Raw genomic sequence first — 19,619 nt, 5'->3', positions numbered from 1 at the left:
ACCTCTTTCTCACATCCAAATGTTATCCACTCCTGTCGATATCGGTCAATGCCTCTGGAGCATCTGCACATCATTGTGTATAAAAGAAGTAGCTGGAAATTAATTGCATTATAGGCAGTAACTTTATACAGTCTTATAGTGTTTTGTTTATTTACACACTAACAAAGAGATCATCCCACTAAAGGAATCTTCTGGGAGAGTTACCATGTGGTGTATCTAAAGGTGCCTGCCTATACAACTTTCGGCTAAACAAGCTGACAACTGTATTCCTAACCCCTCCATACACATGCATGCCTGGCTTAGTGGACCATGCATATGTTCTCAATAGGGAGAGGGGAATACGTTGACAGACAGACAGCGATGGCAGAGCTTTAAAGGTAAGCTAAGTTGTGATGCTGTTCGGGAAGGTGATGCAGATCACTGGTGAGTATAAAAATCACATCCCCGTCTCCTCATCACCTCCTCGAACAGCGCCATAACTTAATTTATGGTGCTGTTCGAAGGTGACAGGTTCCCATTTATTTCCGTGAGAACAAAGAAGTGGGTATATTTAAAATTGACATGCCTGATCATTCTTTCCCTGACATCTGCCATTTGGGGAGAGTTAGATTAGATGGTCCATTGGCCCAAACAAAAGCGGTTTGCCCAACTTTCATATAATAATCTTTATTTGTATAGCGCCAACTTATTGCGCAGCGCTTTCAATCATGGGAGAAACACAAACAATATAGCAATTACATTTGATATACAATCAGTTTGAAACAAATGGGGTGGGGGTGATACAGGAGGTACAAGAGGAAGGGGGGATTGACATAGGGGGAACACAGGCAGTACGGGAATTTCGTATGGAAATCAGTTATTAGAAAGCAAACGGGGTGGGGCTGTGAGGAGGTGCAGGGGTAGAGGTCGAATGAGATAAGCAGGGTGAAGGTGTGGGAAGCCATAGGGAGGGGCAGGTCGACTAGGTCAGGGGATTTGGTATGCTTCCCTGAAGAGGTGAGTTTTTAAGGCGCATCTGAAATTTCGTGCATCGGGAATTGTCCGGATGCCTTGGGCTAGAGTGTTCCAGAGGATGGGTGCTGCTCTATAGAAGTCCTGAAGACGAGCATCAGAGATTCATATTAGAGGGATGTTTAGTCTGAGTGTTTTAGCGGATCGGAGTGTGCGGGCTGGGTGGTGTACGGACAGGAGGGAGGCGATGTATGGTGGTGCGGCGCCATGGAGAGCTTTATGGGTGAGGGTGAGGAGTTTCAATTTAGTTCTGCAGTGGATGAGCAGCCAATGAAGTGACTGGCATAGTGCAGAGGCGTCTGAGTAACGGTTGGATAGAAAAATTACCCTAGCTGCCGCATTTAGTATGGATTGGAGAGGGGAGAGTCTGGTGAGGGAAAGGCCGATGAGCAGCAAGTTGTAGTAGTCGAGTCGGGAGTGGATGAGGGCGACAACAAATGTCTTTAGCGTGTCTGTGGTGAGGAACGGCCAGATTTTAGCAATATTTCTGAGGTGCATGTGGTATGTTCAGGCCAGAGATTGGATGTGGGGGGTAAAGGAGAGGTCAGAGTCCAGTGTGACCCCCAAGGCAGCGGGCGTGCTGTCTGGGGGTTATGATGGTGCCAGACACTGGAATGGAGATGTTGCGGGGAGGTCAGTTGGAAGGCGGAAAAACGAGAGTTTGAGAGGTTAAGTTTGAGAAAAAGGGAGTACATAGTGTTAGAGACAGCGGGCAGACAGTTGGTGATGTTTTGGAGGAATGGTTCAGAGATCACACAGGAAGAGGTGTATAGTTAGGTGTCGTCAGCATAGAGATGGTGTTGGAGGATGGTTTGTCCAATTGGGGCTGTGTAGATAGAGAAGAGAAGGGGACCAAGTTGCAAGGAACCCCAACAGCGAGAGGAAGTGGAGATATATAACTAGAGTCTATTCTTTAAAACTTAATGAACCTGCCCTTTTGTTTTTTAATCCTAGTATTTCAGCCTGTCTTTCATACGGTCTTTAGTATTGTATAATTGTACACTCACCTTTGTAGGACATGACACCAGCTACAGTTGAGGCTAGAAGCAAATGTCAGACACTGGTCACAGGTTGTGTACTGCAGGCATGCTGTATTCAAGGAAGGTACAGGTGTTCAGTGTCATCTAAATACATTGCCTAAAGTCACCTGCTTGTTACCTTTATGGGCATGAATTTGTATAGAAACAATGCCACCTACTTCATATTTGCAATTGACGTTTTTGTGTTAAAGGAAGGAAATGTACAGGAATGGGAGAAACGCCAGCAGCATTCATTGTAAAACACACTGGCAATACCTAATAGTTTTGTAGAAAATGAAGTACTCCCTTATATGTTTGCATATACGTAGGACAGAATCTGAGCTTTACATAATTATATATCCCTGCAAATTGTGCTGTAGTTCACAAGAGCTACCGGTATGTGAAGTACATCATAACCCTGTGAAGCCCCACAGCAGTAAAATACAAGCACAGCTCTTCTAGGGAGAGGTAAGCGAGTTCCCTGGTGAAATTTACTATTACGGAGCTGTAATATAATACAATAGAGGCTGAAGTAATGTATTACATATCCTAATTTCAACCTCCATTGACTTAATGCAATGCAAATACGTGTCCTAAACAGGCAAACTTCCCCATTTTCAAAATGCCAGTGAATTTTTACAAGCTCTCCTCTGTTGTTGGGTGATCATTCGGATTTTCATATCTTAAAAACAGTTTGAACTCTTCACGCCCTAGGGTGTACAGTTATATTCTGGGCGTGCAAGTTTGTATGGAGTGAGATCGAGAGCTGATCCATTCATTGCATGGCAGGTGCTAGTTTTTTTTGACAGCTAACACCCACCCGCAACAGCTGCAATAAACACCGATTGCTGCTGTTAACTCTTTAAACACCCATATCGGTGTTCAAGGGTCCTGAATGGCCCCCTGGGACAACGTGCTGTTCGGTTGCCATAGCCCCCACGGCTGACATGACTGATTGTCTATCAAGATATGCCTGTCTGTCAAAACGTAATGGTATCCAAGGGGTTTGGTTCATGACCCCACAGGTGGCTTGGCATATACAGACTGGAACCTCTGCACTGAAGTGCATGTGTTAGGTGTGCTGCGGGACTTTCCTATTTCTACTGTCTGTCAAAACGTGGTATAATGCAATACTATGGTATTGCATTACACCACATAAGCGATCAAACAAAAGGTCAAGTTCCCAATGGGAACTAAAAAAGAATGTAGAAATGAGGAAAAAAAGTTAAAATCAAAACCCCCACCAAACCTTCACTCATTTTTCCATTTTTATAACAATATCAACACAAAAAGGAACCATATTTGTTATTGCTGTGTCCAATCCATCAAAGTAACATATTATTTAACCCACAGTAAATGTCGTCAGTAGAAATAATTACACAACACCAGAATTGTGCTTTTTTTGATCACCCTGTCTCTAAGGGCTTATTCAGATGTGCGTATATCGGCTGGGTTTCCACACCCGGCCGATATACGCTGTCCCTCTCTGCAGGGGGGCTGGGTTGGGAGCAGTGCACTGAGCTCACGCCCCCTCTCTCCGCCCCTCACCACTATTTGCAATGGGAGGGGGCGAGACAGGGCAGAAACTAGCTCCGCCCCGTTCCACCCCTGCCATTGCAAACAGTGGCAGGGGGCGGGAGCTCAGTGCACTGCTTCCGGACCGTCTTGCCTCCTCCTCCTGCAGAAAGGGACATTGTATATCAGCTGGGCATGAAAACCTGGCTGTTATATGCACATCTGAATAAGCTCTAAGATAAAAAGAAATCAAAAAGTCATATATACTCCAAAATGCTACCAATAAAAACAGGAGTTCCCGCAAAAACACGAGCCCTCACACAACTATATCGATTGAAAAGTAAAAAAGTTATGGCGGCAGAAAATTATTTTTTTCAAATATGTTATTTTTTAAAACTAGTACAGCAAAAAAAAGCTAAATAAATTTGAAATCTTATTGACCAATGGAATAAAATTATCATGTCATTTTTGCCACTGTGTACGCCATAAAAACAGGACACCCCCCCCCCCCCCCCATCTCCCCAAAGATGTCCGAATTGTGTTTTTTTTTTTTTTTCCATTTAACTCTACTTAAATTTATAAAAGTTGTTCAGTATTATATGGTACATGAAATAGTACTGCTGGAAAATACAACTCATCTCACAAAAAACAAGCCCTCAGACTGCTGCATCGATGGATAAATAAACGGGTTTTTGAAAGTGGGGAGGAAAAAACAAAAATGAAGAAAAAGAAAAGGGCGGTGTCATTAAGGGGACTCACATCCCAGAACTCAAATCAATAGGATGACACTAGGAGATTCTGTCATATATGTAATGTTTTTAGATTACTTGGTAGAGGGGTGAATTCCACAACTGTTTGACTTTTAATCCTATCGAGATCCACCTGTACCCGATGATATTCGTAGATAGAGCGCCTCCGGGATTCTGGATGGCAGAAGGAAAATATAAATCAATATTTTGATTCTTACGTTATCATATTTTGCATCCTAGAAGTGCTTTTCAGTATTCTCTCTTTTGTACAGTGCAGATATATGTATTAAGGATGCATCACACAGCCGATTTTGACACTGAATATCTGACCCATACAAATATGGTTACATATTGCACGTCTCCATAACTAATGGATTTAAATGATTAAAGGGGTTTTCCATTGAAATACTGTTGATGGCCTATCATCAGAATAGGTTGTCAATAGTTGATCGGCCAGGGTCTGCCGCTTGGGACCCCAAATGATCAGCTGTGCGGACACAAGCTGGCAGCACTGCAATAACAGAGGTTGGAGTGGAAGCCTAGTGGCTGGCGCTTGTAAGTACAGCCATGGCTCTCATTGAGATCAATGGTGGACCCTGGCCAATCAACTATTGATGACGTCATGTGAGTGATTTTTTTTTTCTTTGTTGGATTGAGATTTAAAAAAATGCTATATGTGCTATTTTTGGCAAAAATAGGCCATTATTTTCTATGGGAGTTGAAGAAAATTGCAGTCGCATGTTTATGCAATTTTTATGCAAGTGTGATGCAATTTTACTATTTTCCTATTGAATCAACATTCAATTTTCACGAGTGTGAAAACTGCATGTTGCAAAGATGCGACATGATGCCTTTTTCTCGCATTGTTCTTTTGCGAGACTGATCTCATACTCGCCCGTTTGAATGCAGCCTCACTGGTGTATCACTGCCTGGTTTGAAACCTTACCTATTGCTGAGAAGTGTATTTTTACATTAAACACTTAGCCCATGTTCACATCGCTACCGTCCATGTTGGTCCGTTGCAGACATCAGATTTATATATGCAGCTGCTGCAGGGCTGCACACAGATTGGTCCCATTCAGTGGGGCTGGTCCACATGTGGACTCTGTTTTGGAATCCGGTCTAGAAACGACAAGTCATTTCTTCTTTTTCCAAAATGCACATTTGAAATCTGCACTCAGAAAATTCTGAGCTGTAGTTTAAGTAGTCTCAAATGAATGGAAATGAAGAATTGACGAGCATGCGCCACCATGTGAATAGGGCCTTTGTTTTAGGCCTCCTTCACATTGGCAACAAAGTCGCATGATTTTGTTGCATTGCTACGATGCTACAAATCGCATGTATGAGAAGCCCGTGGTTTCCTATGGGTTCCTTCACACATGAGATGTTTTGTAGCATACTACGAAACGACACACAAACCTCGCAGGTACAGCGATATGCCCGCGACACGCGAGGTTTTGTAGCCCATGTTTCTCTATAGAGCCTTCCTAACGCGGTTTTGCATGCGATGTGATGCAGCTTTGACAGTAGCAGATGCTACAAAGTCACGTGATTTTGTAGCGTCACATGCGACTTTGTAGCGCTACAAAATTGCGGTATTGCTGAGAGAAAATCGCAGCGATATCGTATGATGCAGCGATGCGATATTGCTGCGATTTTCTCGCAGCGATGCGGTGTCGCCCGTGTGAAGGAGGCCTTAAGGTTTAGGAGTGTTGATATTGGAGATTACAGTGCTGGTGGTGGGAGGATAGGCTGGAATGAGGACTCCATTGTATCATTTTAGCAATCTGATTGTCAGTGGAATATCATGTAGTATCAAGCATTCCACAGAGTAGCTACTTTTGTTTAATATTTTATTAATATAGATTAAAGAAGTGGCATTCAAGGAAAACATCCCAATTTCCTGTGAATGTCTCCAGCTGTTTTCTTCACATATAAGTGCATGATGGATAGCTCTTGAGTTCCTCTCATTGCCATATATAATAAGACACTGGGTATGTCACAATTCTGCGAGTTTTACCTCCACATTATAGAATTAACATTTTGTAACTTACCTGCATCTTCTAAGGAATGGTCAAGAACAAAAGCATCGGAGAGGCCGGATTTCACAGGGTGCTGCTCCGAGCTGATGTTTTGTACTGGTAGAGGAATCTGCAAAAGAGTTAGAATTCAGTGTATGAACACAGCAATTCTCTGAACACACAAGTTGTCAATTATGTCAGTCCCTAAGGCCTTGTTCAAGTACTGGGTTTCACCGTGAACTTGATCTGGAATTCACGGCGATTCCTTGTGGATTTTCTACATGAAAGACGTGTCAAAAAGTGGCCCATTCATTTCAATGGGAATCCGCTTCCCAGTTTATACAATGCAGATTTTTCCACTTAAACCATTTAAATCCTTGTTGTAGAAAAAAAAAGTTACTTGAGACTTAGTGATAGGGAATCTGTGTGGGGCTTATTGCATGCCAATTAACTACGTTGAACAAGGCAAAAATCCATGTGCAGATTCGTGGCTGCAGAAATGAAAATCTGAAGCAGAAATCTGTGTTAAAAGGTTTTCCAATGAAATATAGATCAGATTTATCCAATGCGTATGTTCTTGTGGGAACATAAGGTGCCTTCACGCAAGCTGGAAATCCACAGCATTTACAGTACAAGGTATGTGGATGAGACTTGGAAAAAAATGTCATCCAAGTGGAGCAGAAAAATTCAGTGCAGAATTCGCAGTGTATTTGAAGTATGCCGTGGATTCTAAATCCTCAACATGTCAGATTATGCTGTGGTATTTTGACATCGGATTTCAACCTTTTGAAATGCAAAGCTTGAAACCTTCCGCAAAATCTGCACCATTTATGCTGCATACTCACTGCTGCTTTTCTGCTATGGAAAATCTGCAGCAAATACACCCTGCTTGAATGCACCTTAAGGGTGGATTCAGACAACCGTATATCGGCTCGATTTTCACGCCGAGCCGATATACGGTGTCCTCATCTGCAGGGGGGGAGGATGGAAAAGCCCAGGAGCAGGAACTGAGCTCCCGCCCCCTCTCTGCCTCCTCTCCGCCCCTCTGCACTATTTGCAATGAAAGGAGGTGGGACTAAGTTCCGCTAATTAGCCCCGCCCCGTCCCGCCTCTCCTCATTGCAAATGGTGCAGAGGGGCGAAGAGGAGACAGAGAGGGGGCAGGAGCTCAGAGCACTGCTCCTGGCTCTTCCAGCCTCCCCCCCTGCAGAGAGAGACAACGTATATCGGCTGGGCGTGAAAACCGAGCCGATATATGTTCGTCTGAATCCAGCCTAAGGCTGGGTTCACACAGGGCGGAATTGCCGTGGCTCCTAGTCCCAGGATTAGCTAGCAAAGTCGACAAGATTTTGCAAAAATCTCGTCCACATGCTGCGGCCAAGCCGCACGAAAACTGACATGCGGCGTGGAATTCAATTCCGCAGCATGTCAATTCTTTTTTCCGCAGCGGCCTCTCTATAGGGAGAGAAAGATGCAGCGGAATGTCGACGGAAAAAACGCTCAAAAACCCGTGGCCAAGGGCTGCGGGTTTTGAAGTTGCGCTTTTCCAGCTGTATTCTCGTGGTTTTTCGGTGTGGGAATTCCACCATCCTGTGTGACCCCAGCCTTAAAGTTTTCTGCATGGTTGCATATGTCACAGTGTGTCAGCATGTACTACTGGTTATTGTGGGGCTTTGGATTGACAGGAGCACAACTCTGCAGGTGGTGATTGATTAGGCTGGCTGTGAGGTGGATTGTCCAGCCAGCCTGTTGCCATTGTTCTGTGCACATATATTCTGGGCCCTTGACTCAGAGAGTGACTCTTATTCTGCTGACTTTATTCTGGTTTTAGCATGCATGCTGGTCACATCTCTGTTTCTCTCATGCCTGGGTCCAGTTTGGTTTATGTGTTTAATCTGTTTGTCTTCTTTGAACTCCATTAAATGCAGTTTATGGTGCCTAAACTTTTTCTTGTCTGAACTCTTGTTTTGAACAAAAGTCATAGAATGGTAGAGTTGGTAGGGACCTCTAGGGTCATCGGGTCCAACCCCCTGCTCAGTGCAGGATCACTAAATCATCCCAGACAGATATGTTTCCAGCCTCCGTTTGAAGATTTCCGTAGAAGAAGAACTCACCACCTCCCGTGGTAACCTGTTGTACTCATTCATCACCCTCACTGCCTAATATCTAATTTGTGTCTTCTCCCTTTCAGTTTCATCCCATTGCTTCTAGTCTTTCCTTGTACAAATGAGAATAGGGCTGATCCCTCTGCACGGTGACGGCCCTTCAGATATTTGTAGACAGCTATTAAGTCTCCTCTCAGCCTTTTTTGCAAGCTAAATATTTCCAGATCGTTAAACCGTTCCTTATAGACAAACTGAAACAAGTTCAGAGAAGAGTTACCAAGATGGTGAGTGGTCTGCAAATTATGTGTTATGTCCTTTTTAGATCTGGGTCCCCAGAACTGGACACAGTATTCCAGATGAGGTCTGACTAAGGAAGAGTAGAGGGGGATAATAACGTCACGTGATGTAGACTCTATGCTTCTCTTAATACATCCCAGGTTTGTGTTTTCCTTTTTGGCTGCTGCATCACATTGTTAACTCATGTTCAGTCTATGATCTATTAGCATACCCAAGTCTTTTTCACATGTGCTGCTGCTTAGCCCAATTCCTCCCATTCTGCATGTGCTTTTTTATATCATCTATGTGCAATCATATATATATCTAGGTTGCACCTTATACTTAATCTTTTAACCCTTCTGGTATTCATTATGTACATTCAGATCCTTTTACTTTCGGCCAGAACAATGTACGTTGTGTCACTAGCTAACGTAGCGTTCATTGCCTGGCCAAAAGTGCAGAAGCTGCAGCTGTATCATCAACGTTCATGTGTGGGCCACAACAGCACCCATGTCCCATGGATTTCTGTCTAAATCAATTGCTGTGTGGAAGGGCTATAAGAGATTTACTCCGAGACTCAGTATAGCCGCTTTGGGAGTCGTAGGTAGGACAAAGCATAGAGCTTTGAGAAAACATGTAAGTAACCCCACTCACCGGAACCAGAAGTGACACAGCGCTGGGGCCCGGACCACAACAAAGTAGCTACAATTCTAGTTTTAATTTTCCTCTTCATTCTCCCCTGTTTTTGTTATTTCCAACATGCATGCAACAATGGCAAACACTATAGGAGAATTTTGGGGTCTCAGATCTCTTATCCATAAAAATACATTGATTTAAGAGCCTTGATCATTGGCCTGTGTTAAGGTTCACTCTACGAATGACCAAACACACATTTGTCAGGTGATCACATCCTTTATGTGGCACAAAAAATCATTGTTGTTGGCAGCACATCTCCCTTAAATGGGATACATGCTGCTGACAAGGATGGAACTCATATGGGAATGAACGTTCGTCCCCTCATAGAGTCTGAATCAGCCTGTGTAGAGACCCAGTAGACAAGCTTCTAAGATGTGTGCAACTAAGATTTTTCTGTAAGTATTGTACAGCAAATATATCAATAGAAAGCCTAAGGGTACGCGCGCACAGACAATTTTCATCCGATTTTCGGACTGATTTTCTTGTCCAAAAATCTGATGGAAATTGCACCCATTCACTTGAAGGGGTGTATGCTCATGGGCTTTTTTGTACTCCGACGAATAGTCTAAGTAGAAAAAAGAAATAGCATCATGTCCTATTCTTGTCTGATTTTCAGACGAAAGCACATGTCAATGAGCGGTGTTCAGCATATCAGACAGCATGTGGTCGGGATGTCTAAGTGCTATCCAATGCGAGTTGCACCCAAGAATCTCAGGCCCAACTTTGTAATCACCCCTGTCTGCATGTATCCTTAAAGAGTCTCGGGCCACTTGTGCTTGTAGTTGTCTTTTGGAAACCGTTCATGCAACAGTAAACATGTGAAGCTGTTTGGTGACAAATGTCTGTATGTTGCCCCAGCCTGAGTGTCTGACATCATGTATAAATATGTGATATGTCATTGAGAGCAGTGAGCCCAAGAGAATATATTGTAATATAACATTTATTATAAGTCAAAAGATGACAGATCTTCTTGAACTTCATAGCTGTAAATCACTTCTAGAATATCAGGGCTTGCAGTTTATGGGATCATAACTAGAATAAAGCATTGTAACATCCAGCTGCGATCTAGTAAACAGGAGGAGATGCAAATGCCACCTTTTGTATTGTAATTTAGTTCACTATTGATTAAGATGTTGTTTTATTCTCAGCAATAAAAGACAATATGTTCTCCTGGAAAATGGCACAGCTACTTGTTCCAGTACATTAAAAATCATACCTCTGTTCTAAACACTTCTGTATGTCAGACTGAACTCTCCATTGGGAATGAAATGATACAAAGTGAAGTATCTTAATGTCTCGTGCACAACATCTCCTGGTACAGAGTACGGCGCCACAGAGCAGGGGCCAAATGAGTAATGTACGGCTCTCTCACCACGCCTCATATTTCATGCTACCAAGAGGCAGTAAAGGAATTTACAACATTTTGACACTTCACTATAACATAGTGACATTTATTTATGGGGTAAGCACATTAACTCCTCTAGAAGTAAGAAAACTGTCTAAAGTCATTTATAGGTAACTACTGTGTAAGTTAACCCCTTTATGTCCACTATACGATATATATGTATATTATATCTTAATTGCTGATGTAACGTGTAGCTAGGATGTATATATAAGTACTCCACTTTAGTGGCAAATGTACATGTATAGCAGCACTCTGCCAGATGAGACATTGGGCCGGCACTTTGTCAGTTCAACCCTAATGAAGTGACAGGGAGATGTGATGATGAGCTCTCAGCAATGAAAAGTGAGAAACATAGCGGTTAAAGCGAGCCGAATTACCAGTTAATTATAGGAAATACCAAAAAATAAATATAGAGACCATTGTTCCAAAATATTCCAGTGATAAGCTCATCGGAGTACATGTATATTATATTGTTATACAAAGGAGTGGGAGTTTTTTTTTTATTTATAAATAATTTTTTCCACATTGTTACTCTGAATTACAAATAGAAAAAAAGAAGAAAATTAGAATTTTATACGGTTTCTGTGAATTTTTCTCTATGTAAAATGTAACCTTAAAAAGGTACTGGTACCCTAAGAAAGCCCAATGCATGCCACAAACTAAATCAGGCATCAAATTAAAAATATTAACCAATAGAATGTATTGTTTTAAAAAAAAATATATGAAATGTTGATGCGGACATTTAGGTTTCACATTGTCAAATATTATTCAAATTATGAAAAATGTATATATTTTTTCTCAATGTAATTCAATAATATACTATTTTCTTTATTCATCCAAGTAAAAATATGCTTATTTAAGAAGAATAATAGTAAACAGATATAGTACCTCTTTGTACCCAAACATGATCCGTCCATCCTTAAATAAGGCAGCTAGGAAGGTGAAGTCTCCAGCATTTTCCCTGTCATGGAGGCGAACTTTGTTCCACTGAACCACAAAACATGTACCTGTCAGGGACAATCCAATGGGGCAGATTTACTATTGGAAATATGCCAGTTTTCTGGTGCAGATTGCAACTAATGGGTGTGTTTTTGTGAAATGAGGGAATGGCCTAAAGGTGACACTTTTATAATTTGCAATTGTTTATCAGAATTCCTTGGTACTAAAAATGATCCTACCATAATTGTCTTTAGCTCTTCATAATGATTCAATTAAAGCAGGGGTCCCCAACTCCAGTCCTCAGGGACCACTAACAGGCCATGTTTTCAGGATATCCTGTAGTAAGATCACCTGTGGCAATGTCTGAGGCACCGACAATAATTACATCACCTGTGCAATACTGAGGAAATCCTGAAAACATGACCTGTTGGCGGTCCCTGAGGACTGGAGTTGGGGAACATTGAATTAAAGCATACACTGAATGGCTACTTTATTAGAGACATCAATCTAATAGATTGTTGGACCTCCTTTGGCCTTCAGAACCACAGCAATTTAAGATGGAATCCATTCACAATATCTCAGGATCCAGCACATGCCAAGAGAACATTCTTCACACCATTACCCCACCCCCACCAGCCTGAATTGTTAACACCTGACAAAAAGGGTTCATTGATTTATGCTGTTAGCACCAAATTCTGACCTATCGTCAGCGTGGTGCAACAGATATCTGGGTCAGTCTGACCAGGCAATGTTTTTGCACTGTTTAGTGATACAATTTTTGTTCTGTTTTGCCCACTGGAGTCTTGATTTTGTTTCTCTAAGTTAACAATAGCACTGGAACTGGTCGTCTGCTGTTATAGTCCATCTATGTCAAGGAACTATGCTGTTACCTCCATGCAAGCCGTGGGAACAACGACCTACATGAACGCAACCTATATAGGAATAGGCTCACACGAATGGACACCGAAACAAATGAGACGTGAATACAACAATAAAGACAACAGATGCCAAAACACTTACCAAGTGTACTACAGCTCATAGGTAGATCAAAATATAAACAAGTACGTACGAGGTATTAGTTCGAATTTTGGCCAGAATACGTAAGCTCAGAAGCCCATGCCAAGGGGCCTCATTGTCTTGTAAGTCCCTACTCTAACAAGACCTCTAAAACCACAAACGGAAAACCCTTCCTACAAGCGGGGCGATCGTCCCATTAGGGATGACCTCATACTGGAACCTAGGGGCCTGGCTCGCCCTAAATGGTAACAGGTAGGAATACCAGACAAGGGAAATACAATATACACAGTGAAACAGGAAAGTTCACACCAAGTGTAGTCAACACCTAGAGACATACACAGAACACAACCCTGTTCACACCAAGTGACTGCAAAATAAAGGGTCACTGTTGTAATCAACAAACGGACACAAAGCAATCCCACCCAGAACCTCATGCATGCAACTTGCATTGAAACGGAATATGCATGACTTCAAGCACCAGAGTTCTGAGAGATAAATGGCAAAATGACCAGCTGATATGTATGCGCACAAGTCAGATGATGATTGGCTGGAGAACTCCACACCATCAGCCAGCCAAATCAACCACACCTTGAGTAGTGTGCTCCTGGAAACCCATAGAACTACAGGTCCCAGGACCATAACGTGACAGACGGGTTTGCTTTCTAACAAAATAGTTTGAGCATCAGCATTGTTTTCAGCTGTAATTTACTTGACTGCCCACCACCTGTTCATTAGAACAATTCTTAACATCATCCTTTCACCCCCTTATGCTGATGAATTGTTTCTATCCACAGCATCTCTTTACGGTGGATATCTTTCCTCAATCACACCATTCTCGGTATAATCTCAACACTAGTGCATGAGAAAACCCCAAAAAGTTGGCAATGAAATCCTGGCCTCAGCTAGTCTAGCACTGATGGCCAGGCCTCATTCAAAGTCGCTCAGATCACTTGATTTCCCATTGTAATGTGTATTCACACTGAAACTGATTCATGGAAATCTTGTCACTTGATTTTATACTGTACTCTGGGCTCACAGGTCTAATTTCCATCGAGGGAAGCTGCAATTATAATAAAGTAGCCATTCATTGTGTATATATATATATATATATATATATATATATTTTTTTTTTTTTATATATATAACTGCAGTGAAATCTCTTTGATATGACCACTCACATATTTCAGTGAAAAGTGGTCTTTTAGAATAGTATTACTTAGTGTTCCTAGGTACCTCCTACCCAATCAAATTCTATCAAAGCACCATGAAAATTGAGAAACCCTGCCCCTCCACCAAACGTAATAATCGCATACCTGTGGCAATGACATCTGCCCTCACGTGTCTGCCCGTTTGTGTATGCATAGCTTACGATTTGCACCCGTTCCCCTCCACCTCGCCGCACGTTGTGACGGTGGAGCAGAGGTGCGCCTGTGCATCACCAAATCTGTCTTGTTGCGCTCCCTAGAGAACGCTATAAATTTTCGGGATAAAAGGTAGCCTATGTCCTTCCTCAACATGCAAGCTATCGCCCTGCCAAATTTCATCAAAATCGCTTCAGCAGTTTAGTCATGAAAAGGTAATAGACAGAGTTCCTTTTGCATTTATAATATTAGTATGTAGATGGATGTCAGCAGCACACTTTTAAACACCCGCAAGGGATGGACACACAAATGCAAGAGCCACCTTACAGATCCTGACCCGATCAGATCCAAAAGTTCCAAGGTGAAATATAAAGCGATGGCAGCATACACGGTGGTTTCAAGATGGTTTTTCCTTTTATTTCCTTCACAGATGGTAATACAACGTTTCGACTTGCGTCTTTTTCAAGTATACTTGAAAAAGTATAGGTGCACCCTATAATATTAATATGGATAGAACATAGAACACATCACTTGTTGAAAGTGAGGCATTTTTCCATTCCATTTTTTAAAAAGGGTGGTTTCACATCTCTTCAGTCGGGGGTTCTGTTGCAGATCCGTCTGCAAATTCTAGAAGAAAAAGTGCTGCACGCAATGCTTTTTCTTCAGTCCCAAAACAGAGCGGATGGGCGGACCGCATTATATTCAATGGGGCCCGTCTGGCACTATTCGATTCCGTCTGGACAGAACCATTCACCAGCAGGGGTTCCACTTACCTGCTTCACGAACGGAGCAGGAAAGCAGAATCCCCAGCACTTTAGAAATTAGCAAAAAAAAGTTGGGCCAGGGCTATGTCTACTATTATGCAGCATCCCTTCGTCTTTTTACAACAGTCTGTAAACTTCTGGGTAATAAGGAGACCAATTGCTGAGGTTTTGGCAAGAGGAATGTTGTCCTATTCTTGTCTGATGTAGGATTCTAGCGGCTCAACCGTCCTGGGTCGCATTTGCTGGATTTTTAATTTCATACTGCACCAAATATTTTCTATTGGTGAACGGTCTGGACTGCCGGCGGCCGGTTCAGCACCCGGACTCTTCTACAAAGCCATGTTGTTGTCATGGATACAGTATGTGGTTTAGCATTGTCTTTCAGAAATATACAATGCCTTCCCTGAAAGAGACGTTGTCTGGATGGGAGTATGTGTTGCTGTAAAATCTCTGTATATGACTCAGCATTGATAGTGCTTTTCTAGATGTATAAGCTTCCCATGCCACTAATGTAACCCCATAGTATCGGAGATGCAGGCTTTTGAACTGTTCGCTGATAACAAGCTGGATGGTTCCTGTACTCTGAAGTCCAGAGGACATGGTGTCCATGATTCCCCAAAACAATGTCAAATTTTGATTCATCTGACCACAGAACAGTTTTTCATTTTGCCTGTCTATTTTAAACGACCTTTGGCCCAGAGAAGACGTCAGCGTTTCTGGATTGTATTGATATGTAGCTTCTTCTTTACTTGATACAGCTTTAACTGTGTATTTGTGGGTTGCATGGTGAACACAGAAAATGATTCAGACTGCCGGTCGGCGGGCGATAAATCACCCACGGATCACTCTTTGTAAAGCTTTGCATAGGATTACAATGGAAAGCGCAGTGCCAGTGTCCACGAGCGAAGAATCATAGTGATTCTCTGCTCGCGGGATTTAAATCGCGGCATGCTGCGATCTCCGCGATTCCTTGTGGTGAGCTTATCTATTAGGCAAATCTCGGAGACCTGTCAGCTCTCCCCCTTCTCCCCTGCGGCGGAATATCGCTAGCGATATTCCGTCTCGGCCGTGGACAGGGGTCCTTAGGGAAGTATTCCTGAGCCCATGCAGTGATTTGCATTACAGAATCATGATTGTTTTAAATGCAGTGATGCCTGTGGGCCCGCAGATCTCAATCATCCAATACTGACTATCAGCCTTGCCACTTCTGCACATGAATTTCTCCAGATTCTCTGAATCTTTTGATGATATTATGTACTGTAGATGGTGGAATATTCAAAGTCTTCATGATTTTACGTTGAGGAACATTTTTCTTAAATTGCTGTACAGTTTTTAGATACAGTTTTTCACAGATTGCTGAACCTCTGACCATCTTTAGTTCTGAGAGACTCTGCCTCTCTAACATGCTTTTTTTTATACATAGTCATATGACTTCATGGAAAATTCACCCTCCAGCTATTTTTCATTAGTACCACTTAGTTTTGTTAACCTTGTCTCAACTTTTTGAGATGTGTTGCTGCCATCAATTTCTAAATGTTATTTTTTTATGTAATGCAAAAATGTCTCACTTTCAATTTCTGATATGTGATCTATGTTTTACTAGCTTGTTATCGGCGACTTCATCCTCGTGGAATAAAAACTTGAAATGGTGAAAGGAATGTAACTGCAATGTGCTCTGTCAGCACAGTTCTGTACACAACGTTTTTGGTCTTATCACCCTGTGCTGGGATATAAAGGTTTTGTGGACTTTATACATGTGAGCCGTCACATAGAGTTGCCCATGAGAAAAACATGTTTTTTCTAAAGTGTTTGCCCTCGAGCCTTATTGATCGTCATCGCAAATGTTATTTTTAGAGGGAATTGCAGCCTTTTGAATTGAAAAGGCAATCTCAATCCATGTTAATGTGTCTTCTGTTCCAGTTTTAAGGCAAAATCTGTTTCTGTCATACAGCCCATCTTTCATTGTTATACCGCTGAGGTAAAATGAAAGCTGTGCTGTGACTGGTTGCTACGGGCAACACAAATTTTCTTTAAAATCTCAATTCACGTTAATATGTCTTTCGTTCATGTTTTAATTTCAGGCAACGCCGGGTATCCCTGATAGCTTAATAATCCTCACGTGTCTGCCCGTTTGGGGAGGCCTAACTTATGATACGCACTCCCTTCCTCCCCATTCTGCCGCTGAGCAGAGGTGCGCCTGCGCAACACCACATAAATCTGTCTTGTTGTGCTCCCTAGAGAACTCTTTAAATTTTCAGGATAAAAGATAGCCTATGTCCTTCCTCAACACGCAAGCTATCTCCCTGCCAAATGTCATTAAAATCGCTTCAGCGGTTTAGCCGTGAAAAGGTAATAGACAGACAGAGTTACTTTTGCATTAATAATATTAGTATGGAATGTGAATAAATTATGGTTCTATGTGATTGCCAAATCATTGGATCTTTTTCTTAAGATTTCGTTACATTTTACACAGTGTCCAAACTTTTTTTGAATTGTGGTTGTATAATATTGCACCTACCATTGTCCCTGTACCTGATTGTAGATTCCTTGGAGTAACTTGGGTTGAAATTTGCCATGAGAGGTGCTACATACTGTGTTGCAGTTAGCATACTATGAAGGACTTCGCCCATAAAAATAAAACCTGAGGGTAATCCAAATACTATAATTAGTCAATAACTCAATGAGAGAAGCCACAGTATAGACTGTAATTTATCTCACCTCCAGTAGCTATTGTGATGTGCCTCGATGAGTGCCCATAGAAAGGGAATTCAAAGGAAAGAATAACTCTCTGTAAACATGTGAAAAACGGGTACATGAAAAAGTAGAGTGAAAAAAGAGGCGTGAGGACATAGAATGTAAAACAAGTTACAGTAAACCAGGCAAGAACATAAATACGAATAATCTGCATATGTTGTTTAACTCCTTCCCTACACGCACACTACATGTATAGCACAGAGGGCCAATAGTTTCCGCATCAGAGGGCTCAGAAGCTGAAGAGCCCCATAATCAGACCGAGATCGCGGCTGTAGCTTACAGCCACAGTCCTGCTGCAACCACCAGGATGGAGTTTAGCTTCGATCCCGGTGATTTAACCCTTTAGATGCCGATTTCTATGGAGGACTACTGTAAAACAATGAGGTATATGTTAATTTATACTGGTACCCTATGGGCAGCATATGCCACTATATATCGGGAGACTATACATCCAACAGATGACTAAATCTCTGTATACAGAGTCTAAAATGGTCACTAATTTTACCCCAAACAAGGATACTGGTTCAGCAGCACAAAAATGCTATTAAGGCCAAATGCACACGGCCGGGTCGAATTCCGACTGCAAGATCTTGCAGCGGAATCAGACCCTGTGTCCCCCGCGTACCTGTCAGTTGTCTTCTCAGTGCTGCGGATGTGCTGGCTGGCGCACCACTGCACATGCGCAGTGCGGAGAATGATGCGGATCTGTGGCGAATTGCCACAGGGCGGATGGCTTCCATTGACTGCAATGAAAGCCGTCCATGCAAGGCTCGCACTAGAATAGGACATGCTACAATTTACCCCCCATGAGTGGAAAATCACAGTTTATTTCCGCTCGTGGGCATCGAAAAGTGTTTTGCATAGCATGTCTATGGGCAGTATTTGCTGTGGCATCCGGAGGCGAACGCTCGTTCCGGATCCCGCAGTGCACATATGCCCGTGTGCATTGGGCCTAAGGGGGAACAGCTCAGTAATGTGGCATCCAGTATGAAATTGGAGGCATATGGAGGTATTTAGGCCCATGTTATGGCTCACTCGTACTTGGAGCTATAATATGCCTAAGTGCATGAGCCTTTTCACTTTCATTTTGCAATTAAACTCCCAGGGAAACGGAGATTCTGTGCTAGGATCGCTGTGTGTAAATCTGATTGTCTGCATTTTTTCAGTGAACAGCAACAGTTTCTGTCCAACCTGGGTGGTTTCAGTTCAGATGTAGTGTTTGTCCAGGCTAAGGCTCAGCACAGGGGAGGTCTCACCAAGGCTAGCCTGTGGGCACTGGACAGGGTGTTGAGCACTGTGGCCTTTTTGGTGTCCTCTCGTAGTAAATCTGCCAAAAGGTTCTGACTTTGCAACTCCACAGGTCCCAGCACTCTTGATGAATAGTATTGGTGACTGCTCTCCTGCAGAAAGAAGAAGAGTCATTTGTCTAACAGCAAAACAATTCCCTGGTCACAAGGGCACCACAGATTCTATTTAAGACGGCTCCTAATGGATCATGTTGATTTCATTAGTAAATAATGGGATGTGTCAGGTTCCAGTTCTACTCTACCTATCATTGGCAAAAGAAACCCGACAAAGTGAAATCCAAACACCAGTGTGAACAAAGGCTTTTTACATTCAAACCATCTCCTTGCTGAATGAGTAATATTTTCCGCTACTCATTTCAATGGTTTCTATTGAATAATGTTTCCAACAAAAGAATATAGAGTATCAAAAGCATTCAGTGATGCCTATGTCAATACTTCTCCACTCTTAGGGAAATAATGCTGAAACTGCAAGGTATTATTTCACTAGAAATCCGAGATTAATTGGAGATAAAGCGTTATACAGCCAACGTTCTGCATGTGATGCTCTACCGCGATGAAGGAATTAATTTACACATAGAGCTGGTGTCAGATTCAACTTCCGTAATTTGTAGCTGACAATATCTCTAACCAACTCTTTCCTGTTATGTCTGTCATAAGTCATATTTTACTAAATTATCTTGC

General features: G+C 42.3%; 1 protein-coding gene and 1 long non-coding RNA gene across 3 annotated transcripts in view; one reads left to right on the top strand and one right to left on the bottom strand.

Moving 5' to 3' along the window:
- Positions 1-19,619, top strand: part of LOC136588785 (uncharacterized) — a 134,936-nt gene that overhangs the window by 30,092 nt on the left and 85,225 nt on the right. The window lies entirely within an intron of this gene.
- The window catches only part of PLXDC1 (plexin domain containing 1), a 54,956-nt gene that overhangs the window by 5,860 nt on the left and 29,477 nt on the right, over positions 1-19,619 (bottom strand). Inside the window, exons 3-10 of the mRNA XM_066588240.1 lie at positions 18,888-19,031; positions 17,596-17,665; positions 17,396-17,518; positions 11,685-11,803; positions 6,349-6,445; positions 4,373-4,468; positions 2,019-2,100; positions 3-63 (exon numbers count right to left, since the gene is read on the bottom strand). Of these exons, the coding sequence (XP_066444337.1) occupies positions 3-63; positions 2,019-2,100; positions 4,373-4,468; positions 6,349-6,445; positions 11,685-11,803; positions 17,396-17,518; positions 17,596-17,665; positions 18,888-19,031 (792 nt within the window). The remainder of the gene's footprint in view (positions 1-2; positions 64-2,018; positions 2,101-4,372; positions 4,469-6,348; positions 6,446-11,684; positions 11,804-17,395; positions 17,519-17,595; positions 17,666-18,887; positions 19,032-19,619) is intronic.

This window comes from Eleutherodactylus coqui, chromosome 13, assembly GCF_035609145.1.
Source record: "Eleutherodactylus coqui strain aEleCoq1 chromosome 13, aEleCoq1.hap1, whole genome shotgun sequence".
Lineage (NCBI taxonomy): Eukaryota > Metazoa > Chordata > Amphibia > Anura > Eleutherodactylidae > Eleutherodactylus > Eleutherodactylus coqui.
Note: the sequence above shows the minus strand (reverse complement) of the source record. Positions and strands in the feature narration are given on the sequence as shown.